The following is a 25,320-nucleotide window of genomic DNA, read 5'->3' as shown; positions in this document are numbered from 1 at the left end:
ACTTGAAGTAATAAATGTTATGTTATATAACGTAAACGTAGTATATTGTGTAATATTGAGTTTATTGATATATTTGACAATAGAGTTCATTTTTTCCGCATAAACCTAGCTGTGCAGTTTCGCTGTAGCCGAGAAGGGAGACGACGCGACGGCGGACCGCGCTCCGACAACTTACCGCAACATTCTTAGCGTAAAAGTTAACGTGAATGGTTTACTCTATGTAATATGCGAAGACTGAGTTGAATTCTAAGTTTACTAATCGAATAATACTGTGCGAACGAACTAACGAATTACGATTTTTATATATATGTATTCATTTATGTATGAGAACTCTTTGTGATGATGAGTGTATTTCATTTTTCCAATAAAGTTTTCGCGGGAATGTTGGATCTGTTTGTGCAAGTCAATATAATTAGTAAGTTTTTTTTATTTTTGTATTTTAACTTTAACAATAAGTTAAAAGGATACCAAATAGTGTATAAGTTTTAACTATATAGCTAGTTATTTATAGATGTTCAAAAAATTGTAAGTGAAATATTTACAACTGGTATCTTCGAGAGTTTTTACTATGCCTTGTCCTTGTATATAATAATATGATTAGTCTCAACTAAATTATAATATATTTTAATATTGAATGCAATTAATGACGGTTCATGGTCGGTGGTAATTGTAGCTATATTTAGAAGTAGCTTTTGATGATTTAAACATTTATACTTCCTTTAAAACATACACAAAGCCATAATTTTTTTTCTAATAACACCTATAAATGTTACTTGATGAAGGTTACATAAACTATGATTTTCAATATGCATGTAATAGTTATAGCACTTATCCTAATACTTAAAAGATATTTAATTTTCCTTTTTGGTAAGAGTCTTCAGTTTGAGAGAGAGTGCGGTCTCTACCTAAAAGACAATGTCTGGAAACGATGGAAAAAGTACCAATAAATGCCTTTTTAAAGCAGTCAGTTCAAATATTAGTGAATCTTGATTATTTAAAAAATGATTATATAAAAGCCGGTGTACTTTACGTACCTTGCCTAGCATTGTTACAATTCCATTTCACGTTTTGGCCAGCAGCCATACATACGGACCCGAATTCAAGGTCTTCACCAAATTGTATACATTTTCTGCTAAGTTATCTTTCACGACCTTGGCGCTATAATAACAGTGGAAACTTCTCATATTAACATTTTATTGTTTATAAAAACGTTCTACTAACTTTAATTACTCAGGTACATTCAACGCTTAAATCACTTAGGTCACTCTACATTTTCTAGAAAAATCGATTTCGAAATAAAATTTCTGTGAAGTTCTAAGAAACGCTTTTCAATTTGCCATTTTCATTAAAAATAAGTAATCGCCCATAGCTAACGACAGAAATTGAGGTCTTTCGTTACGAACCTATAACTAAATCGCGATCCGCATGGGTTGTTGTGAAGTGTTACCGATAAAAAAAGATTACGTTCTAAACAAGTGAAATCGTTGCGAAAGCTGCAAGTAGAAGTACTAGCAGGTAATTAATATACATCTAATTAATGCATTGTTCATAATCAAAACTATGCAGCGATTGAATCTATTTGTTTTAGTTATAATAAAATTAATTAGCATGCCCGGAGGCTACTCGTGGTGTAAAGGCTTAAGCGCGTGACTGTAAAAGAGACAGGTTGTTCGATTCCCACTCGAGGAAATGAATTATTGTCATATTTAATTACGAGGAAAATGGGGAACGGAGTCTCTTAACACTGGGTTCCCCCTGCTTCCCTGCTGTGTGCGGGATACACTCTGAAACTGTATAATTAATATACCAAAAAAATATATTTTTCATTTTTATTTACAACATACTCGTACGTAGGTGACACGCTCGTTGTACCTATTATGAATTTATTAGGACTACGAAAACAATACATAATTGCACAAAATAAGTATTGTGAAGTCGTTTGTTCATTCTTGCAATATTCTCTGAGAAACGTTTCTTACTGGTTTTACGACATCATCGTGTTGTAACGTACTGCTTAGCGGTAACCACGAAACTTATATTTTTATGTAGTCGATATTAACGTGGCCTAGTATTTAATTAACTAAATTTGAATTTAACTTTTAGATAATAAGCTCTATTATGAGCATGCCTGTCTTTTGTTATCAGTTTTATAAAAGGGAAGAAAACTTTTTTGTTTGGTCCAGGTCATCAGTGGTCATTATCAAAAATAAGTAGTAATATTGCAAAATCATCTAAATATCTTATAGTTTTTAAATTAATTGAATATAAAATAAAAATAATGACAAAAATAAAAACAATATGTTTAGGAACAAACACTTTTTCAAAAACAAATGTACATTTATGGGTCCCTTTTCCGTTTTGTCCTCATAGAAAAGAACCACGAAATTGTTGTGGTTGATTTTCTGCTTCAGTTCTCAATACATATAAGTAGTTAGTTACTAGTTTATAATTTTATGCAGTTTATTATACATATATACGTTATATTTAAAATGCTTACAATTAATTTTTTTACTATCTCAGCTTCGCGTGAGTCGACCTCATTTGTCATCAAATCTGAACACTAATGGATTCTTACATGAACATTACTTTTACTATCACTTATTTCCAACTTCTTAATATTATATAAAATAAAATCATTTTATATTTTATCAATCCCTAGTTGGCGATTACTGGTTGGATTTTTTTTTAACTATTGGATTTTTTAGTTTTTAATATCTCAAACTTTGCAGAGTACCTATAATATGGGAAATAGTTTCTTACTCCTCTGCAGATATTAAGATATATGTTCATGTTTCCACTTGGTTCTCAGTTTTCAATGGTTATATGTGGATAGTGAAACCATTTTCAGTTGAATTCTGGGGGGATTCTTGTGTTAATTGGTGGAATTAATCATATTAAATAATTCATTTCCACGAATGAAAATCGAACCCACCGTACGTTTATACTTTATAGTGACACGCTTGGGAAAATATAATTATAAAGATTTCTTTCTTGCTACTTATTGCATAGTATGCATTAGATGTGTTAGCTACGGTGCTAATTAAATATACATTACGGTATACAATATAACATCTGAACAAAAATGTATAATCTGTAAACACATTAATAATCTGTGACATTATATTATGAATTTTGTTTGCTTAAATTTCAATTTTACCCATCTGTTTAATTTTTGCAGAACGCTACGTCAATGTGATTTAATTAGATAAAATGAATAGAAATTGCGGAAGAAGACTTGCCGAGTTTCAAGATGAGCACTACTGCGCAGGAAATGTCACAGGAAATTTCCGCCGCTCGTCTTCACTGCGGCTGCGCGGTGAGAAAATGGTGCAACGATCTCCTTTAACAACTAGAAAATATATTCCAATAATCACGGAAAATACAAACCATAAACAACGAAGCGATGGCTCTCGTCTCCCGGAGCCAAGCCATCGACCTCGCAGCCAAGTAAGTAGGGCTTTGCATTTTTAATAAGCGCTTTATTTGTTGCCACGGCTACTACATGGATGCAAAACTCATTTTCGAACACCATAAATCTTATTAGAACTTGCATTACTTTAAATAGTAACAATAGTTGTACAAGTTCATTGTTTTTTTTTTGTTTCAGTCGTTTAACTCAAACATACAAAATAAACCAAAGAAATCCTGTTTGAAAATACAAGAACCGTGCATAGATAGGCATCTAAGTATGACAGATTCGGCCCACACGCCACCTGGTTCACCTGAGGATTTGCCAGATGATGAATCCCTTCACAGTTACGGCAGTGCAGCGACAGCAGCATCAATTGACGCTGGATATGCGCCTTTTAATGGCACAACATTCAGTGGACGCTCAATGCGCTATGTGTTGCATTGTTCTTCACATGCCGGTTTGGCAGGAGAGGAATATCTAACGCCAACACAACGCGCTCAGAAACAAATCCGTCGCCTTAAAAACCTATTAAGCCAAGCAAAGAAAGACTTAGAGAAGAAAGATAGTGAAATATTCCAGCTCACAAAAGAAGTTGTGGAGTTGAGATTATACAAAGCATCAATATTCTCACCGGATGAAAAATCAAATTCTAGTGAGATTGTAACCATTAGAGAAAATAATGAAGAACATTCCATTGACGATGAAAGTATTAAAATATGCAAAGACAGATCCTATGATATCACTGACAGTCCTCTCTTCAAAGGTCAGACTCCAACTCGCTGTCGAAATGAGATGCAGGGATCGTTTACTGATTCAGGACATTTTGATGATCTCACAAATTCTTCCTTACATTCAAAAGAGTCTGTACATATGTTGACCCATGATGCATCTTGTATGACAGATATTGGTGACAGTGATGAAGAGCGCCGCAGCTTAATATCTTATTATGAAAAGAAAATAGAAGATGTCATGAGAGCTCATGTTGGTGAAACACAGGAAATGAAAAAGGCTCACAATGACAAAGTCGAAGCCTTACTACAGAAACTTGCAGATGTCAATACTAGATATTGTGAATTATTACCAAACTATGAGCAAGCTAAAGAAAGGATACATGTACTTGAGAAACAGTTGGAAGAGGCAAGCAAGCAATTGGAAGATGAGGAAAGTAGACATAAGTCTATTTATTTACAAATGTATAACAAAGGAAAGGAAGCTGCCAAATTTGAATTGGATAAGGTAATTATTATTCAATAATTTGAAGTGTTTTTTGTTATTTTAGTAGTAATTTTCTTTTGTTAACACTTGCCGCAAACTTTGGTTACTTTACATACAGCAGGATGGGGCACCTAGATTCAAGAAATTTAGACATTTATCGTGATTGGCAATGTCACAGTTTGTTTTACAAAAGTGGGGAAATGAAAATCTTTAATTATCACTATGCCATTATAGTTACATTAATAATAAATAATTATATAATCCTATTTTTATAAATTACTAAATATGTTGTTAATCATTTATACTAAATATTGTCATTATAAAATTTAAGGAGGTTGAGCCGGAGCCGAGCACCAGCCAACTTAACCGCGTATCAGTTGAAGAGTTGTTACAACAACTACAAATAACACAGACAGAGCTCGAGAATGTCCGAGTAAGTTATGGAATAACTAAATTCATGTATAAAAAATTAGATGCCCAGCTAACCTAACTCTTTAGCAAAATCCAAGGCTATATTTTTAACTATAATCATAATTAGACTCATTTCAAGTTAATTAATTATAATTAAAAGCTAACATTTACTGTGTGGTGTTAAATTCTTTCAGTATTCTAGGTAATCTAGATTTTTTATTAAATATAATCTATCTACTCGATGCACACTTAATGCTTTATTAATATATTAATTTGTTTTTTAAATTCAAATATCATTTAGTACTGATAATGTTTATTGGCAATAACTTATGAAACTTCTGCAGTATTATTATGGTGACATAACTATTATTTTTATCTTCTATCTAATAAATGTATTCCAGTTGAAAAGAATAATAAGACAACACAATAATTTCTTAAAATATGCACAATATTTTAATTAAAAAGAAATTAAGAATTTTAAAAATAAAATAGTTATGCACCATGATAAAAACATTATTAAATATCGATTTCTCATAAAAATCGATAATTAAATATATCTATTTATTAATTTGGCCGCGACGTTAGCGTTCATCAGGGATGTTAAGGATGTAACATTTCGTATCTAAATATGAATACAAATATAAGAACAATACTATATCAGTTTTAGTTACTGAATTATTTCGGATTATCGTTTTCTTCCTGATAATTTTGGTTATGGATATAATTTCCTTTTCTTAAGCTGACGACAGCTGTTACTGTTACATTCTTGTACTGGTGTCAGCAGCTTTGCAATTTGTCATATTTGCAGAGGCATAGTGGGGGGGACATCCGCCCCCGGCGCTAGTCCCAAAGGGCCGCCGAATGGTCCTCAAAATTATTTCAATATATGTATTTAATTTAATTATGTAAGGACTATTCATTTAAAGCTAAGTTTGAAGACTAAGACTTTATTCATTTATTAATTTGGGAGTATAATTTACATATGAAATTAAATGGATTTGTCTGGGGGGCGATGAGGAAGAATTTTGCCCCGGGCGCGAGTTAAGCCTGCTACTCCACTGCATATTTGTTGTTTCTTTTCCTAGTAACTAAATTTCTATGTACTTATTTCTGGTTTTACTTTAAAAAGAAGGTTAGGCTTAGGTTTAAACTGAAAGTTCCGGATTCGGTCACGGATTGGTCTTTTATATCGGAAATCCTGTTACGGAGCTCCAAAACATCCCTGGTGTACCAAATTAGTCGCAAAAATAACAATCGCTTTAACGTGTAGTGAATTACAGGACACGGCATTCACAGCGGACCGAACTACAAAGTCACAAGTACTTCTAAGTGCAAAGGAGGCTGTTTCTTTATGGGTCCTAGGAGCTCGAAAGGTTGGAGTACACCCAACAGATTAAAAAATCGATTTTTTTTTCTCTCATTTACACATTGCTTTAGTGCACAGGTCTTATTATGTCATCCCCGTACTTTTGACAGCTGCGGTCGTAAATTTATTTAGATTTTTTTTGCTTAAAAGTTTAAATCTTGGGAACTTTTCAAATATTTTAATACTAGGTTCTCTCTGCGTTTCTTGTTTTATCTTTATTTTCACTTGTAAGCTTTATTATTTAATTTTAACGTTAGTTAAATTATTTTTATATTATATTTTGCATTTTTAAATACCTAAATTATGAAATGACATACATTAAGAATTAATAAGTTAAAATAAATTAATTTACATGCCATTTCTAAAATTAATTATGCCATGCAAAGCCATATTCGCTTTTATGACCTCATCTGTCATAATTTAGATTCATTTTGTGTAATAATTATTTCATTGGTGTAATGCAAAATTTATATTGAGATTATATAAATATGCTAATTTTGATATTTTATGTATAATAAATAGGTATTTTAGGCTTATTAACTTGGTAAAGGTGGGTGAATTTGTATGGGCTAACTTCAAATCAGACCCATGAGTATATAAATAGTACAGAGCGTGGTGTTGAGCTCCGCGACTCAACACGTAATGTATTTAAAATTGGAACGTAGTCTTAGCACTGTGCGTAAGGCTAAAAAAATATTATATACATTTGTATATACAAATTCATTGTAAGTTATATGAAGAATTTCTGATCTGATTTGAATCTAGAAAGTTTGTAATGGGACAGGTGCATATGTGGTTGTGCCATATTTAGTATGATTCATATTATTTATTATTTTTATTAATTATATATGAAATTCTTGATATATCATTATAAACTATTATTTTTTATCAACTCAGTCACACAGTACCGTCGACAAGCTGTGGTCGCCCTGAAGTAAGGATTTCTGAACTCTTGCACATGTTGCACTCGGGGAAGATAATATTCCAAAAAATAATGAAAATTCTAAAATCATCATCATCAAATCTGTCATCTTCGGGTGCCTACCACTCGTCGACCGTACTCTAAAAATGTAGTTTTAATGCTAGACTAGAATACAACCTAACTTGCGCTTAATAGCTTTGCATGTTATTTTTTGAAACAGCCTCTTTTGGATATTTGGTGGAAGTACTTTGATAATATTATTATGAGGTATATTTTAAGTTTACAGATGTTATTTAAGACACAGTTGTTTTAACTATTCTTCATATAAAACCGTTAATAAAACAGTTTTTAAGGCCATATAAAACAGTTTTTAAGGCAATGTTGTTGTTATGAATATTCATAAATAATTATTTTTGTAACAAGCATATAAAATTTTTATGTAAGTATGAGTTGATCTATGACATAGTGTACTTAGTTGGTTTACAAGAGGTGTTCGATTCCTGCTATGTTCAAATTTTCATATTATGTTTTCTAAAAATAATCTCCTTTTCTTTGTGTGAAAATAACCTAAAAAATGTTTAAAATATTCTTACATTTTTTTTAAAACAAATATTTATGAATAAAAATACTACATTGCTTTATGAGCTGGCTTTTGAATTCACAATACTTTTAAAAAGAAATGAAATTTTGATTTCAACATTTCAAATCATCTACTTTTTAAAGCGTATTTTGAATGTCAATATTATACTTGTTACTGTAAATACTTGGTTATTATGTTGGTTATTCAGTAGTTTTTTTTTTGGGTTTATTTTATATTACTTTTTTTACGTAGGTACTTAGTTTTTTAGTACTTATATGTAAAATTATTTTTAAATTTATTAGATATTTTTTTGTAGATTCGTAAAAATAAATTTAACATATTATTTTAATATAATTAAATCTGTTGCAGGCCATGTATCGTCGCATAGTGGAGTCGCAGAAGGGCAGCAATACAAACATAGACCCTGAGGTGACGTTACAATTTTTGAAGTCCGCCATTTATTACTTCCTAACGGACCCAGAAAACCATCAAGGACACCTCAACGCTATAGAAAATATTTTAGGATTCACTGAAGCAGAGAAAAAGAATATACGCAAGGCTAGACTCACGTAGATTGCAAATGGTAGCGTCACCACTTAGTTAGATATAAATATTGCATGACCATTGAAACTATTATTACAGTTTTAGATATTATGTATACAATAAGTAAATATGGCTGCACGTCGCTTTACGATACTAGTGTTGTACTTAATCGGTCGGTTTATTATTATTTGTTTTAATACTAATTTTTTTTAAGTACTGGTGGTTGTTTTTCCTATTGTTTTAATCGAATTTATTATTTTTTTATTGCTATTGTGATTTTATTCCATAGTTTTTAAGGTCCAAAGAAACATTCCTTTTCTTGTATTCAGTTGTGTAATCCTGACCTATATTTTTAGTTAAGTGTAAGTGATGAGGTTCTTAATGACAATGTTATAATAAGTGTTATTTCATATTTTGTTCCTTTTTATTTACTGTTTTTTTAATATTCTTATTTTTCGTTATTTCCGCATGTGATGATTTTTAAATGTTTATTTATAGATTTTATTTGATTATTGGCTGCGACTTGATAGCTTGGAAGATTAATTTTATTTGTTTTCTCCTTAACTAAAACACCATTTTCTTGTTATAATAAAATTGATCGTCTACAGCTATTGAGCTCTGTGACTATTTTATATAAGTTTTATCGACGTTTTCTTGCCTTACATGAGCTGCATCTGTGATTAGCGTATTTATTAAATGTTGCATAATAAAAGAAGTATGCTTTATACATCCATCTTGGTAGTCCAAATATTTAACAAAAAATACTCATCTCAATTTGAAATTCCCAGAAATTAGAAGCTAAGATTAAAATAGAACTTATTAAATAAGTTATTTTATTTTAAGGCAATGCCTTTAAGTGTTAGTTGTTTAGTATGGCTAGTGTTAAAGCTGTTTACTTAAGCGACACATCACATTAATTTACAATTAAGATCAAGATCAAGATGCAAGTTTTAATTTATATTATTTGCTCATATAATTAAATAATAATTAATTCTGTGGGTGTCAAATTGAGAATGATTTTAAGAATCTTTATTTATTGGATGGATATTTGTGATTTTGCATAATTTACAATGATAAATTAAAAAGAATGTCTATATATGTGTACCCGCTGGAATGGTATACATTCTTCATGTGAATAAGAAATAAGAGTTGTGACATTTTCACTGACAGCTATATCTTGTGTTTTCAATAAACAGTGAATTTAAAATGTGTTTTATTTAATCTTATTAATATATAGAGTTACTTTAAATAATTTATAAAATTATTACAAAATATATATTTTTAACTAAACCTTAATTTTTTTCCCAAATATATTTATGCTACTTGAATGAAAATTTCCATTTCAAATCTCAAATTTAAGTAGTTACTAATATCAAAAATCTTTTATTTTATTAATATTTTTTTGTTTTTAGCTCCAAGTAAGACAGAGGGAATATAGTATTAAGACATCACGATTTTTAGCTTTAAATGAAATATTCCAAACAGAAAAAGCATAGTTGCGCTTTAATGGATGCATTATTTTTTAAAAATGAAGTATAAACAATTTAAATGTAATAATAATAATAATATCTTTATTTAAACACTTATTAGATACAATTTGGTTAAGGTACTGTCCTCTTAGATAGGTTACAAAGTAACCCGTAGTAAAATAAAATAAAAATAAAAAGTATTTTTATTGACAACATTCACTTTACATTTTATGGGCTACTAGCTCCTAAGTAAGAATTAACTGTGTTTTAGAAGCTAGTGACTTCCCTGTTTTGAAAATAAACTTAGGTGTTATTGTCGCAAGCCAAATAATGAAATAAAAACAAAGAAATTAATAAAATAAAGGTGTGTGTTTTAGTTTGCTAGGTGTGTGTGTGTGTGTGTGTTATGAGTGTGTGTGTGTATGTGTGTGTTATGAGTGTGTGTGAGTGTGTGTGTGTGTGCGTGTGTGTATATGTGCGGATGTGTAGTAAAGAGTAACAGTGCCGTGTCCCACGGAGGGTACTAAATGAAATGTTCCTTTATACGAGTTACAAGTCTTAATGTACATATTATATTATAACCTAATTATCTCTTTAATATTATAAATATTTTGGTGAGTATATAAGATGTGTGTGCGTGTGTGTATGTGTGTGTGTATGTGTATTTGTGTTATATGTAAGGTATGTATATGAATATGTATGTTTTATGCATGTAGTATAAGATTTTTATAATATACTTAGTTTATAATAATGTTTGTAGAAATAATTCTGTTTCCTCATATGTTTTCTCTTGTAAGAAGGAACGGACAGTTGCTTTACATTTATGGATAGATAGATTATACATGGAAGTACTTGTATTAATTTTATTGTATAAGAAAGGGCCCAGATAGAAGAAAAATTTTTTAGAAAAAGAGTAACGTATAACAGGGAGAGGACAAACATTATCTTTACGTCGCTTAGTTATCTTAACGTAGGGGGTGATTTTGTGTTGACGTACGATTGTATCCAACACAAATAACTGCCTGACGCTAAGAACAGTCCTTATAAAGTTGCGTAGTCGAATAAAGGATCGGTCGAAAGGTGGCAACTTTCAGGATGGCTCTGTGTGCAATTTCGAGTGGGAGCATCACTGTTTTAGAGGCCCCCCCCCCAACAAGATATGCAATAAGACACTACAGATCGACCGAGTGCATAATAGACATTGCGTACAATAAATTGATTCGCAACGTATCGAAGTGTCCTAAAAATAAAAATTAATTTTCGTATTCTGCCAGTTAGGGCTTCCACGTGAGCTTTAAAATTTAATGTCTTGTCCAAAATAATACCCAAGTACTTTATATTGTTTACCGAAGCTATCTGTGAGCACTGGCAATTGTGCCCAAATTGTGTGATGCATGAGATGGCTATGAGGGTAATAGGATTTTTGGGTTGGAAGGTTAGTTTGGAAGAAAAAGTGATAAATTTAGTTTTGTCAATATTGAGCGTAAGTGTGTGAGAGCGTAGCCAATTAAGGACAAGTGTTATACCAGTTTGAGCCACTGTTTGGATTTCCGACCAGGAATCTTCATAAAAAGTTATTGCAGTGTCGTCTGCGTACGTAACGATTTTTGAATTTGGTATACTAGATTGCAAAGGTCATTTATAAAAATTAGAAACAAAGTTGGCCCAAGAATACTCCCTTGGGGCACCCCATATTGTATACGAAGTTCATCACTTACGTGGTTACCTATTTTGACCATTTGCGTCCGATCTGTCAAATAGATCTGAAAAAATTTAAGTTGTTGGCCTCTGACACCAAATGTAATTAAACGAACATTGCTTCATTATTAAATATTTATTTGTAAACCTAATAAGTAATTGTAAATTATTGGTAAAATACACGCGCGTAGAAATGAAATTAAAGCTAGAACAGACTTACACAATATATTTTAATATCTTATACATAACACCTTCGAGTTTCATGCAGTTATGCTATCTCTCCAAACACATCAAACCACTTTCTTGGACTTCAAAAATAATATTCCGACATGGCGATAGGGTAACATTGTAAATATAAAAATATAAATATGGCCGTTTTACGTTTGCTTTAATTTATTTAATTATGTTGAGATAGCAAATCTGCATATTATTATTGGAAGACGGCAAACTGAGTTGACAACATATATGCATATTTCAATGTACCTAATCATGTTATTGCCGTAGAATTTTCATAAAAATATCACAAAATATTTTTATAATACATCAAATGTAATTTCATTCGACGTTCGATCCACCTTCTTCTAAATACAATACATAAAAGTAAATATTTAAACAGATCAACTTTATAAATCTACTGTAAAGTTTAATACGTTGAAAAGGAAACAATTTTTGAAATAAATGCACAATAAGAAATGATTATTATCATTTCAGTAATTTACAAGTAGGAAAAATCAAATGTGTGTATAATCATTTATAAAACTTATTTCTTATAAATGTAATATATAAAATTTATAAGACTTGAAATTGAAGGTTGATGAGGAAATATTAATAAAAGTAGAAATAAATCTACAACACATACTATTAAGAAAAAAAATAAAGCTGCCTTTATTAACATTTGAGTTAAGAATCGTATTTGTTTAGCTTTAAGCTGTATCCCGCCAATAAGGTAGGCAGAGGGCACCCACTGTTAAGACATCCCCTTTCCCTGAAACGCCGCATTCTCCCTTGTTACCAGATCGAGGAATGAGAATTGAACCCATAACCATAGCTCTTACAGTCACACTCTTGTGTCACTGCGCCAAGTTGTAGGCCAGATTGTATTATTCATAGAAAGATATAATCGAATATAGCTAATTATATAAGCAGCAAACAGCTTTATCATGATATTTTCACAATATGTATATAATAATGCTCTTAAAAATACAAAGTCAATGGTATCACAACCATAATTTGTACACTATTTTTAGCAAAAAATCTTATTTACACATACAATTGCTAAAAAGCTTACAATTCATTACAATTAGAAATATTAATCTATATATTCAAAAACATGAATATTAGTTTAATTCTTCTAGCGTGAATCAATACAATAATAAAAATATTAATTGCAAAATTTTTTTTTTCAGAACATTTAACAGATTAAACATGAATTGATATGGCACTGTTTTTTTTAATAATTCATAATACAAAAGTATTATAGTAAAAAAAAGCATAATAAATGTCATGGTGTCAGTTAGAAGTTAATATATAGAGATTCCAATCAGTCTTATCTTAAGCATAGTGTTAGGTGTATAATGTATAAATAAGTAATAACCTAATAGTTCAGTAAAATAAGGACGTTAAACTAGACTAAGTAACTTTAAAGTCACTGGAAACCTTTGGGTTGATGCAAATTCATCTTTGAACTTTTATTTCCTTAAACTTAATTATAGCATAAACTATTTATAAAACAAAATATTATCGAAAATATCAAACTAATACTTGTAAAACTTTAGAAATTATTTAGTTTCTTTATTCGATATCAAATTTGAGTAAAATGTTCAAAAATCGAGATCACAAAAAAAGATATGTCATGATTACTCATTTACATACATAATTATATTCCATACAGCTGCTTCATAATTTTTAATGTAACCCTTATATTAACCAATTATTTATACAGCTAATCTTCACTGAATCGAAATCGATTTTGTTATCGACATTTATTGATATTAAACAGTTGAAGTTTAAAAAACTTAACTAAAATTGCATTTAATGTAGAATTATCTGCAATATATTAAGATATTTATTGTTTATATGATAACATTTACATATATAAAAATCAGTTAAAGACGGCCGGTATTTAGGCACATATTGCAAGTGGTTATTAAGAATTCAACTACCGTTTTATGCATTTTGTATATTTCTTTTTTGTATTCGTACTAAAATTAGTAATGATTTCTTCAAATATTCAGTATAAATGTAATCGGTACCATTTTATTACCTAAGAAAGGAAAATATTTATTTAGAAAACTTAAAAATATATGTTTTCTAAATAAGTTCAATCTACTGATTTGGCTTTCAATGGACGGTGTGCTTTCTCAACGCAATGCTCGTTTACGTTTCGCCTTAATGTAATAAAAAGCTAATATTTTAGAACAATTTGTTCATAAGCTTAATAGATCGTGATGGCTGCCTGTGCATTTATAGCATTATATACTTAGACTTAGTTGTCCAGTAATTCCATGAATAATTTCAATTCAATTTCAATATCAATCATTACTATACATACAAAAAATATTTTTTCTTAAAACAAATATAAACCGCATTAATCAAAACTAAACTTAACTTCCTCGCGGGACGGGTCGTTGTTGGCCGCTACTGCTTGTAACCAATATCTACTGATTTGACTCTCTATGGACGGTGTGCTCTCTTTACGAGATGCTCGCTTTCGCTTCGCCTTACTGTGTTTCGTTCTTCGACGTCCCACTTTCGTTTTCATTTCCGCTATTTTAACCGAGAGCTGGCTGTCGAGCGAATTGCGACGTGATTCAACTGAGACGTGACGTAGACTGATGCTTATTTGGGAATCCTGTAAAATATATATCATTATTGAATATTATTAGTAAGAATAAGAAATATAAATCTAGTACTGGATAGCAAAAAAAATGTAGATAGCAAACTTTTTGCTATTGACTTTATATCTTCTCTTATAGGCTAGTGAAAAGCTGTTGTATATGAACCAACTAGAGATAAAATAAAAGGTTATCAATGAGTTACGTTTTACACTTTTACTGTTTTAGTACTTTCAGGACTCAGTGTACGTGTAATTGCCAAGATTTATGATAATAAATTATTAGAGTGGATTAAATAAGCAACACAACCTTTATTACACACTCACAGCCTAACCTAGCAAAAATCATATTAAAATTATAACATATTACCTGTGAATTACGTCGGTCAGGCGTAGAGCTGAGCGAGTGGTGGTGCGCGGGCAGCACTAGTGCGTCGCGACGACGAACGAAACGGGGCAAATTGGCCGCCCACGAGGAGGATAGCTCCGCACTGTAATAAGAATTTAAATTGTTTTTAAGATTCGAGACATTGTATATTAAGTGGCGGAACGTATAACGTATACCATGTTTAATAAAATCGATTCTATTTATGCTTACAGATCATCATTGGTTTTTTAATTTTTTATAAAGAATGTGACCAGAGAAGACACTTTGTATTACCAGAGCAGAAAATTTAAATACAATGAATTGTCCAAATCAGAATCGAACCCACAATAACACATAGCTGCACAAAACCACACATCACCATAACAAATTTCTCAAAGAAGACAATAACAAAACTCCATAAATAAATAATAAAAGCACCATTGAATAGAGGCACACCTCTCATGCTTGCCGTCGTCCGGGTAGTCCACGGGTGAGGTGTTGTCCAGACAGAAGGCCACAGGGTCCTGCCTGGAGCCGCCCAGCGATATGGAGAGACGACCGCGCGTTATGAACTCGTTGCGTCGTTTGTACGCGCGAGCTATTAGTTCGTGTTTGCGCGCGCGTCGGGTCATTTCCGCTTCAACTGAGCAGCCGCATTTCCTGTTCCAAAATCGAAATATACTTTATCCTATGTTTATTTGCATGGGTTGGTTGGTTTGCATTTCATTATGGGTTGTAGACTATTTTTTTAATATATATTTTTTACTATAGATATACACACGATTTTGATTAGTGTCTACACCTCTGTTGAATGAACAGAACAATCAACTCTCAAAGCAATTTTACTGGAAACAGCTGACAAAAAAAAATATTAGTTACTCTTTTCAATATATAACTCACAGGATTTATTGTTTCGTATAATAACTATCTGGCAAGAAACTTTATTGATTTTAATACTTTAAGTTTTATCCTTTAAATATTCTTGGACAGAATAGTAAATTTTACTCATTAACATCCTTTATAGTTACTTTAAATATATGTAGTGGTAGTGGTTTTTCATTTCCTCTCTCTAGTAAAAAGACAAACCTGCCGCATTGAGTTCTACCAATGAACTCACAATGCAACAAATACATCTATCTATATATAAATATAATTAAACACAAACTTGGCCATATAACGTCTCCAAGCAGCAGCAGCGGCCGGTGTCCACGTCCACGACGCCATTAACGCGCCCGCCGCAAAACAACACAACAGGCGTAACTGCAGTACTGACACTGAGGGCCGAGCACCTGCCCCGCACTCCCTGGTACTGCCGTCCTTTAGACCTTCTAGACGACAGCTGAAAATAAATTAAGGTAAATTAAATAAAATATAAACCAGCTTCAAGCTGTATCCCGCACACAGCAAGTAGGCGGAGGGAAACCTAGTATTAGGATACTTCATTCCAATTCTTCTGTCAAATTCTGGAGACTTTGTGTGTTGAGTGGCGGAAGTCAATCCGCGCAAACACAAGTTACAGCAGGATATAGCACACACAAGATACAGCATGAAGCTCCAAAAAGAAACGCAAAATGACAATAAAACCCTTCTGTAACTCTTACATGATATTCTTCTTGAACGACTCCTTCCACGCGTCAGCGTTGCGGAACTCGTACACGTGACAGGCGAACGTGACACAAATGAAGACCGCCACTAAAGCGGCTGTGAGGGAACATCTAGTTATGGTCTGCCTTATTTTGTTAGCGGCACGCGGTGATATCACATCTTTGCTGGACACGCGTACTGCTATCAGGGAAAATACGCCTGGAAATAAAAAATTATAAAGAATAAGAAATTAAATGTATCCTATTTTTAATGTTTATAAGGTCTCACCTAATCTATATTTATAAAATTGCTTTTCTATAAATTAGGCACTTGGTATATGTATATTTTTCAATTTAACATTTCAATTGCTTTGATTTGTATAAATAACACTGCATAAAGTTAAAATAAATAGAAATATTTATTTACAATACAGAAGACATTACACAAATTATTTTCATTTTGGCTTTGGTATACTGTACTGTGTATACTGTACTGTACGTGAGATACTGACTTCCACCACTCAACACAATGTTTCAAATTCAAGTGGAAAGTGGATAGTCTTGACTCAATTCTATCAACCTAAACGGGAATCTAAAAAAAACTTACCTCTAAGCAAGAAGTATCCTCCCAGTACCAAAACAATGGACAGGGGTGCCAACAGCAACCCAGCTCTCATAGGGTGGTTGACGTAACCCACGAAGCACACCCCTGTCACGCTGTTCCCGTCAACTTCACCGAAAGCCATAGTTGTGATGGTTAATATTAATGGTAGAGACCACGCGACCAGATGGAAGTAAGCTGCCTTTTTGTCTATGCGATCTTGGATTTTACCTTAAAAAATTAACAATAATACCAGATTGTAATTCATGAAATTTATAATAAATTTAAGAAACATTATTTAACGTAAAAGAAACTTAAATAACGTTCAATTTAAGTTAAATTGTTGCACATTATTGTTTTGATGGGGAGAATTTAAGCCAACCTTTTAATATATACATTTAACTGTATTCCACACTATTTTATATAACCAAAGTTTATCTGCCAACTTACCTAGCGCTCTGAAGCTCATGTGCCACGCGTAAGTAAATATGACAAACCACACACAAGCCGCCATCATGAAGTAATAAACCTGTAAAAAAATCTTTTGTTATCAAAATATATATTTTTAAAAGCTTTTAAATAGTTTATAAAAAAAAGGATATGTACCAACACAAAAACAACGACACAAGATAAATTTTCTTCAGCGGATGGTTCACCCTGTCTTCTGGTGCCATCTTTAGAACATACTATATCATCTCTTGATCCTACCCCAAATTGCACAAGCCATCTGTAAGCAAATAAATTATAGCAATATTTAAATACAAATATTTTTTTTTGAAACAAGAGTGAAAGTTTTACTAGTTATATTTTATTGTTGCCACAGCATGGAAATGAAAATATTAAATATTTCAATTACTCAAGTGGAAATCGAACCAATAACGTCTCGCATTTACAGTCACATGCTTATGCCCATGCGTCGCACCTGGCTTCATTGTATCTATTAAATATTTAACTATTATGAGTAAAACAACAGTTTTCTCTTTTCTATTTTTACAAAAGAATATTCAATAAACAAATAAAACTTACCCCATAGAAGCAACGGCGAAACACACGTTTATATAGAAAATGACCAGCGCAGGATACTTATTAGCACTTCGCCAGTCTATAAGGAACGTTGCCACAGTCAGTAGGTTCAAAGCCAGGCACACCCCGGCACCCCAGGCAACCAAGCGATGTATCTGTTGATGTTCGTCCTCAGTGTAGAGTGGATCTCGACATGGTAGACCGCAACCGGATATACCTAAAATTTTAAAGTTTTTAAAAACCTATTTGTTTGAATACAATAAAATACAAATTAAAGTAATATTGTAAACTATTTATGAGGATGTCGTGGCCCAGTGGCACAAGTATATGACTTTAAACGCGACGGCTGTCGGCTCGATTTCCACTCCGGGTAATGAATTATCATCGGAATGTGGGTAGAACACCAAATTCCCCTGCCTACCCTGCTATTTGCGGGACACCGCATAAATCTGAGAAAAACAACTACGTAAACGCTAAATAATGTCCAAGTAGTAAGAACATACGAGATTCGGTAGATCCTCAAGACAAGCACTAAGCAATTAGAACTTTGCAGTTATTTATAATTATGATGTGTAATAACAAAAAAAATATTAAGAACGAGTGAATAATTTTAATTGTAAATTAAAATAAAAATCATGACTACAATTAATTATATTTATAAAATAAAAACCATAATTACATACCTTCATAAAAATGCAGCTTCTTATCAGTGTGTATTAGAGGCGCTAAGCATTTGCCGGTGGTATTGAACTTCATTTCTCTGGCAGCGTTCTCGCATTTTGGCGGGAACAAAGTCGCGTTACATTTTAGAAAAGACGGAAAATATGAAGTATTATACAAAATGGCACATGGCTCCATAGTTATTTTGCACATTTCATAAGATGGCAAATATACCATGTCGTGGCCGAGGATCCTTTCGCAGTTCGGCATGAGCGTGGCACAGAGCAGTGGCTGTATGACAGCCCAACATTTTGGCACGTTAATCAACTCCCTGTACAATTCCAGTTGGTTTTGTATTTTATACTGACTGTCGTAAAAGGTGAGGCGGATGCTTGTGCTATTGTATAACAGTTTTGCCCCAAGACATGTTGTTTTATTGAGTGGTTCACATTGTGCTCGTCTGACGCAGCTATCTAGTTTTATTTCTCGCTCTGGAAACCATTGAGTCCCTTTTTCTGACTTTATCAGTCTGTAGTTAGGCGTCTCCTCTATAGGTTCAAGACGCATCGTGGTATTTTCTACTGAAACTGATGCTGCCAATGCATTTTTGTCGCCTCCATTGTCATATTGGCTCGCCCAACACACAGAAATTGTTATAAGTTGACAAACCCATCGGGCAAGCTTCATCTGTAACAAAAAGAGTGTGATAAATAACACACTTTATAAAGCTTTTAGGGAGAAAAAAAAAGTAAAATAAATTAAAACTACATTTCATTTCTCAATTTATCTTTATTTATGTAGGTAGAGGGCGATAGCAAATGAAACCCTGTAAATTTCCATAATTTTATTTCTCCACAATTATTTGTTTATTGTTTATTTTTTTTAACTTTTCAAAAACGTTTAGTACAGAATAGTTCTTTTTACTGTCCAAGAGTCATAAGGTAAAAGGAAAAAATGACGTCAGTACATGGAGACATCCTTTAAATGGATTGAGGGATATAACATGTTGACACAATTTTCAAACCGTACGAAATTACTATTTTTCTTCTAATCTAAATGTTTTGTAACAGTTTTATGTAATGTCACTAAGTGTATCAAGTAAAAGGCATACTATGTGTATTGTGAAGTATTTTTTTTGATCAAAAGAAATCCATTCAATGTAATAATTATGTACGAGTTAAAGTTCTGCAATTCTAAAAAAATTCAAAAAAAAAATATTTTATTAAATTCATAATGATATAAAATTTTAAAACAAATCTGAATTAGTTATCTTATTCATAATGCATATAAAATAAAACATATATAAATAACCGCATCAGAACTTAAATAATTAATGTAAAATTTTAGTTTTCTGTATTTTAAAACAATATGAAACATATTACATAAAAGTGTTAAAAAAATTATAGATGTATACATTATAGGTAGGTAGGATTATATTAAAACAAATAAATTTGTGATTAAAAATCCTAGAAAAACTTAAAGTGTAAATAATAATGTTAAAAAGAAGTATTACTAACTAAATAAATGTCACTTGCTGTACTGACTCATTTCAGAGGTTAGAAGGAAGGATTTATCTTGGACATTACTATTTTTTATTTTAACATTTATTTCATCCCACATAAACAAGTTTCTTACTGAATATGGCAAATTTTTATTTGAGAAAAATATCTTTATTTTTAAACATAATCAAAAATTACCAAATTCTTACTATAAGTATGGTGATAAAAGATGACCAGCACCTCTGTGAAGTCTTCAATTTACAGCTCAGTTGCATTCAGTGTCTTCAGTCTGGTGTGTAAGCTTTTCTTCTCATCTTATAATTACCTGATATTAAAATAAATAGATTTTTTTATTTTTGTTCAACAAGTTATTATAACATTAATAGAACTAATCAACTCACCAGTTTAAGCAGCAAGACGAAAAGGGACCTGCACAAGGAAGCTAATAATTTTTTTTTACAAATTAGATGAAGACTTTTATTTTAACTCCGAAAAATAAAATACAAGCTGTAAGTAAAAATTATATACAACCTTTTATTCACCAACACTTTTTAATCTCTTACACTTAACACATAACTTAATAGTTCCAAATAGCATTTAATGTCTAGTTTCATGCATTTTGAAATCATTTTTAGTTCATAGGTTTTCCTCCTCTCCTGAATATTCTATTTGCGCCAGTACCGCGACGCGTCCAAGTAGATCCTCGAGGAGGTCCACCTCTACGCATATTACGTCCATTGAAACCATTCATACCTCGCCCTCTGCCTCGATCCATACCTCTTCCACGATCAACACCTCTCCCTCTATCCATGCCTCTACCGCGATCGTGCCCTCGTCCTCGAAAACCACTATTCCACATTTGGTTTCTTGAGTAATTTTCACTGTCGCCATCTTCTTCACCATTGTAGTTATCGTCTTCATAATTTTGATCATAAGACTCTTCTTCATTATACTCATCATTTTCCTGGGAATATGATTGATTGCTACTGTAACCACTCTCATAATGGCCTTTATTAAAACCATTGTCTGGAAAGGGTGGTCTTTGAGACATTGGTGGCATATTACCCATAGGGGGACCCATATGTGGCATGCCACCCATTGGAGGCATGACACCTAGTGGTGGCATTCCAGGTGGCGGTATATGCATAGAATGTAGTGGAGGGGGCCCCATAGGTGGCCTCATAGGTCCCATATTTATTGGAGGTCTCATCATTCCCATTGGTGGGATTGGTCCCATTGCCATCATATTATTCATTTCTGAATTATTATCATAATTACTATAGTCTTCTTGATTTTGTTCATCAGTTTCCATTTCATTATCAAGGTAATCTTCCTTTTCAGTACTTTCTTTATCTTTCTTTTCATCTTTCTCAGAGTTTTCATTTTCGTCTTCATTAGTAGCTTCTGGAGTGGGATATTCAAAAGGAGGGAAATTCTCATCATCAGCATCTTCTTCTAAATGTGGCATCATATCATCGAGTTCTTCTATTTCCCCTGTAGCTATATATCGCTTTAATGCGATAGGTCCATCAGATATTGCTTTTTCTAGTTTTGATCCAGGATCTACAGGAATTAACTTACCATAGACGAAAATAGCAGTAGGGCTGAGTTGTTGAAGTGGTACAGCACCAGGAACAGATTCTACTAACGCTTGTGTCAAAGCAGCATCATCATCCACTGTTGGACCATGATTCCATTGAACTTGGAAATTCCTAGGTATAGGTTTACTATAAGGAACTTTCTTAACTTTCTTTTCAAAGTCCATTGGTATAAGTGTTGTATCCAAATCTAAACCTGGAATTACTTTATCTGTGTCTGATGAGAATATTTCTACTTTATCTTCAGGACCCATGCCTGGAATGGCAGCTGGTTCTTCAAGTTCATTATCATCTTGTACACCAGGTGGTAATGTGTTAAGATTATATTTATCTCTCATTTGATCACCGGGACGATTTCTGGTCCAAAATTTAGAAGTATGGTCATTAGATCCAGAACACAAAATATGGCCTAGTGGGTGCCACGCCATAGTCCAAACAATTGATTCATGAGCCCCCTCTATGCAACCTACTTCTTTATCAGTACCAACATTCCAAAATAGTATTGATCCATCTGATCCTCCAGAGCAAAATAAGCCCTCATGATTTGGGTGCCATACAACACTTGAAGCTTCTTTTTTGTGTCCCCTAAAAATTTGAAGTTCTGTTCCAAGTTTACGAATATCAAATAATTTTAAAAGATGATCCCGAGATGCAGTTATTAACCAATTTCCATTATCATTCCATTTAAGGTCCATGACAGTCGATTTATGAGCATGAAGTGTAGATAATGCAGTCCCTGATTTTGGGTCCCATAACTTAATGGGCTGTTGATTATCTTTACTGCCAGATACAATAAGGGCTTTAGTCGGGTGCCACTGCACACATTTTACATCAGCACCATGTCCTCTTAAAATTCTTTCCTCTTGACATCTGTAAAAATCAAATATGCGCAAAGTACCATCATCAGAACATGTAACTATTTTGGAGTCACTAGGACTAAAACTTATTCCTCTTACAGCTTCCTTATGAGCTTGGTACATTTTGACATTGTTCATGTTACTTTGCCAATACTTGATAAAGCCAGAATGGTCTCCAGTCACCATCCAGCCTTCACCATGGGACCATACCATAGATCTTACAGGAGAATCATGGGCTTGTAGTATAGTTTCAAAGTTAAAAGTTAATCCATTCCATAATGTGAATTCTCCAGAAGATGCACCTGTTATAAGTCTTCGTCCTTCAGGCGTCCAAGCAACGGCAAAAATAGGACATCTCATTTTATTGGTTGCAGTCTTAACAAATCGAGTGGTTACAGCATTTATTGGGTTATCAGGATATGAAGGTGGTGGTAACAAATCAGGTGTGTACATTGCATCTGGTTGCAACGCATGCCTATCACGCCAGTCCCTTTGCCACACACGACATTCTAAAGCTTTAATTATCGCAGAATTATAGTCTACAGTTTTTCGCATAACAGATTTACGTAAACGTTTACCATCAAAATCATCTTGAGTCATATTCAGAGGGCCTTGTGGTGGAAAACGCATTTGATAGTTGAAAGGTCTAAAGTTATGGCGAATCATGTTTCGACCCGGCGGGCCCATAGGACCCATCGGTCCACCCATGCCGGGTGGAGGCATTCCCATATTCGGAGGAGGGTGTCCAAAATCCATGTTTAAGACTTCGATACCTAATTAGAGAAATGGTATAATTATATTCGAGATTTTTTACAAAAGGATCTACTTTGCCTATTATATTCTACAGCATCCATATTTAGCTTACCTTGTTTTTAATGACAGCAGTGTAACATCATACGTTTCTGGGTCCTATTCACAGTTAAAATACTTTTCTCACAAATAATAAACTATTTGAAAAAAAATAAACACAAACTAAATAACCTAAACTATACAGAATAGCGGAATGCTACCGAAAACTAGACAGCCAACAAACCAAGCCAGCCATGTTTATTTCCATAGATAAAAATGAAAACATTAGTCATAGACATGGGCGTTACGTAGCGTCACTAGTTTCAGAAACTGCTTACAAGCCAAGTCACGGCATAACTAGTTTCGGGCTGTCGTCGAAACTAGTTATGCCGTGATTCTGAGCTACGCGGTTATTCGAAACTACACACATGTTACGTTGTGGTTATGTGTCTGTACACATAGCCATTATTTCACATACGTAGTTTCATGAGAGTAAGCAGTAAGCACTAATCAAGTTACATCGACACTAGCGCAGTTGTATCTCGCTCTATTATAGTACGTACCGCAAGAAAAAAAGAGACGAGAATAGGCGAATTTGATTGAAAAATTACAAACATCGTTTTTTTTTGTATTAAACACTCAATGAAACGAAAAAGCGATTCTAAAATGTAAATGCAGAAGTTAAACTATATTATTTACATATAATTTTATGAAAATTCCAAGAAAAAATCATATTATTGTTAATACCTACATTGACACTTATATAGTTGCATCTTGCTCTATTTTAGTACGTTCCGCAAGAAAAAAAGAGACGACAGTAGTTTTATATGTATGCATTAATGCAATTTGATCGATTATTATTTTATATCGATAATTAAAACAAAACTCTGCCTCGACACCAGAACGAAGAAATGTAAATATAAAATGTAAATAAATATTTAATTTCCTCGATTGGGGATCGAACCCGCAACCGTCGCGTTACAGCCACGCCCTTGTGCCGCCACGACGGTGGATTTTAACCAATTCCGAGTTTTTTTGTTTAGCGTGACGTAGCTTTCTTAATGTTTATTATTTATTAAAAGAGGTTCGGTTACAATGGCTTGCGACGTTCACTTCACACTTGTATATCTTAAGCACATTGGGATTTTTTATTCGATCTACTAGACTTAAGAATTCCAGTTCAGTTATTATTTTATTTAATTCATTAATTAAGAGTCAATTAGAATACTGTTCAACTGTCTGGAATCCATATTATGAAACACATAAAAACTGATTAGAACGAATTCAAAAAAGTTTTTAAAAATGTTATCTTCCAGAGATCACGAAGTACGATGACTTATTAAAATATTATAATACGTTAAAATATCTCATCGCAGAAATATTGCGGATCTTTACTTTTTACACTAATTAGTATCTTGATTGTTCAAAGATTTTAGGTAAACTTAATATTATTAACCTTAGATTGAATGCAAGATTATGTACCCAAAATTTCAAAACGAGGTTCGCTACAAAAAATTGAGGCCTAAATCCACTACTTAATAGAGCTTTGAGTGTTGATAATAAATTTGCGCAAAAATCTGAATTTGATGTTTTTAATGATTACGTTTGTATAAAGCTCAACAGAAAAAATATTTTATATACGTAATAAAGAATCCATAACTGAGCTTACAATTTTTTTTAAGATCTTAATTTTGGTTTTGTATTTTGTTATTTTTTTTTGTTTTATGTTTAGCTATATAGCAGTAGTGCAGGCTGCTAAAATTAATTACTTTTTAAATGTTTTTAATTTTAAGTCTTAAATTTTTATTGTATACTTTATTTTAGTTATGCAAACATAAATTCTGAAATGATCAGCGAATAAAGGCCTTATTTATTTATTTATATTCAGTAGCAA

At 32.5% G+C, this 25,320-nt stretch overlaps 3 protein-coding genes across 8 annotated transcripts; 1 reads left to right on the top strand and 2 right to left on the bottom strand.

Annotated features, from left to right (window-relative positions):
- The first annotated feature begins 127 nt into the window (after positions 1-127).
- On the top strand, positions 128-9,656 carry LOC146539042 (protein quick-to-court-like). Of its 2 annotated transcripts, XM_085185860.1 has the most exons (6): positions 130-415; positions 3,179-3,447; positions 3,608-4,648; positions 4,959-5,060; positions 6,319-6,411; positions 8,276-9,656. In XM_085185860.1, the coding sequence occupies exons 2-6, from the start codon at positions 3,211-3,213 to the stop codon at positions 8,477-8,479; spliced, it is 1,677 nt and encodes a 558-aa protein (XP_085041986.1). In that variant the 5' UTR covers positions 130-415; positions 3,179-3,210; the 3' UTR covers positions 8,480-9,656. The 2 variants fall into 2 exon arrangements, with proteins under 2 accessions (XP_085041987.1, XP_085041986.1); XM_085185861.1 differs by lacking the exon at positions 6,319-6,411 and having other exon boundaries at positions 128-415.
- Positions 9,657-11,737: 2,081 nt separating this feature from the next.
- On the bottom strand, positions 11,738-23,643 carry smo (smoothened, frizzled class receptor). 5 transcript variants are annotated; one of them, XM_085185832.1, is made up of 11 exons: positions 23,503-23,643; positions 18,707-19,370; positions 18,027-18,240; positions 17,607-17,727; positions 17,451-17,529; positions 17,007-17,231; positions 16,418-16,619; positions 15,982-16,155; positions 15,255-15,476; positions 14,820-14,940; positions 11,738-14,467 (listed from the first exon to the last, which is right to left on the bottom strand). In XM_085185832.1, the coding sequence occupies exons 2-11, from the start codon at positions 19,368-19,370 to the stop codon at positions 14,204-14,206; spliced, it is 2,286 nt and encodes a 761-aa protein (XP_085041958.1). In that variant the 5' UTR covers positions 23,503-23,643; the 3' UTR covers positions 11,738-14,203. The 5 variants fall into 5 exon arrangements, with proteins under 5 accessions (XP_085041958.1, XP_085041960.1, XP_085041956.1 ...); XM_085185834.1 differs by having other exon boundaries at positions 15,273-15,476; XM_085185830.1 differs by lacking the exon at positions 23,503-23,643 and adding an exon at positions 20,392-20,586.
- Positions 20,632-23,722, bottom strand: Wdr33 (WD repeat domain 33). The gene is made up of 2 exons (XM_085185829.1): positions 23,503-23,722; positions 20,632-23,410 (listed from the first exon to the last, which is right to left on the bottom strand). Exon 2 carries the CDS (start codon positions 23,391-23,393, stop codon positions 20,814-20,816), a length of 2,580 nt encoding a protein of 859 aa, XP_085041955.1. The 5' UTR covers positions 23,394-23,410; positions 23,503-23,722; the 3' UTR covers positions 20,632-20,813.
- Between the last annotated feature and the right edge of the window lie 1,598 nt (positions 23,723-25,320).

The sequence above is a fragment of the Heliconius melpomene genome, chromosome 5, assembly GCF_056956725.1.
Source record: "Heliconius melpomene rosina isolate 202511_hmr_F chromosome 5, ASM5695672v1, whole genome shotgun sequence".
Taxonomy (NCBI): Eukaryota; Metazoa; Arthropoda; class Insecta; order Lepidoptera; family Nymphalidae; genus Heliconius; species Heliconius melpomene.
Note: the sequence above shows the minus strand (reverse complement) of the source record. Positions and strands in the feature narration are given on the sequence as shown.

Excerpts from the sequence above, each read along its gene's own strand:
- LOC146539042 (XM_085185860.1), top strand. The coding sequence starts at position 3,211 with ATGAATAGAAATTGCGGAAGAAGACTTGCCGAGTTTCAAGATGAGCAC. Across the intron at positions 4,649-4,958 it reads CCAAATTTGAATTGGATAAG|GAGGTTGAGCCGGAGCCGAG; the intron begins GTAATTATTATT and ends ATAAAATTTAAG. Across the intron at positions 6,412-8,275 it reads GGGTCCTAGGAGCTCGAAAG|GCCATGTATCGTCGCATAGT; the intron begins GTTGGAGTACAC and ends AATCTGTTGCAG.
- smo (XM_085185830.1), bottom strand. The coding sequence starts at position 20,457 with ATGCAACTGAGCTGTAAATTGAAGACTTCACAGAGGTGCTGGTCATCT. Across the intron at positions 19,371-20,391 it reads CTTTTATCACCATACTTATA|ATGAAGCTTGCCCGATGGGT; the intron begins GTAAGAATTTGG and ends TTTTTGTTACAG. Across the intron at positions 16,620-17,006 it reads AGGATACTTCTTGCTTAGAG|GCGTATTTTCCCTGATAGCA; the intron begins GTAAGTTTTTTT and ends TTTTATTTCCAG.
- Wdr33 (XM_085185829.1), bottom strand. The coding sequence starts at position 23,393 with ATGGATTTTGGACACCCTCCTCCGAATATGGGAATGCCTCCACCCGGC.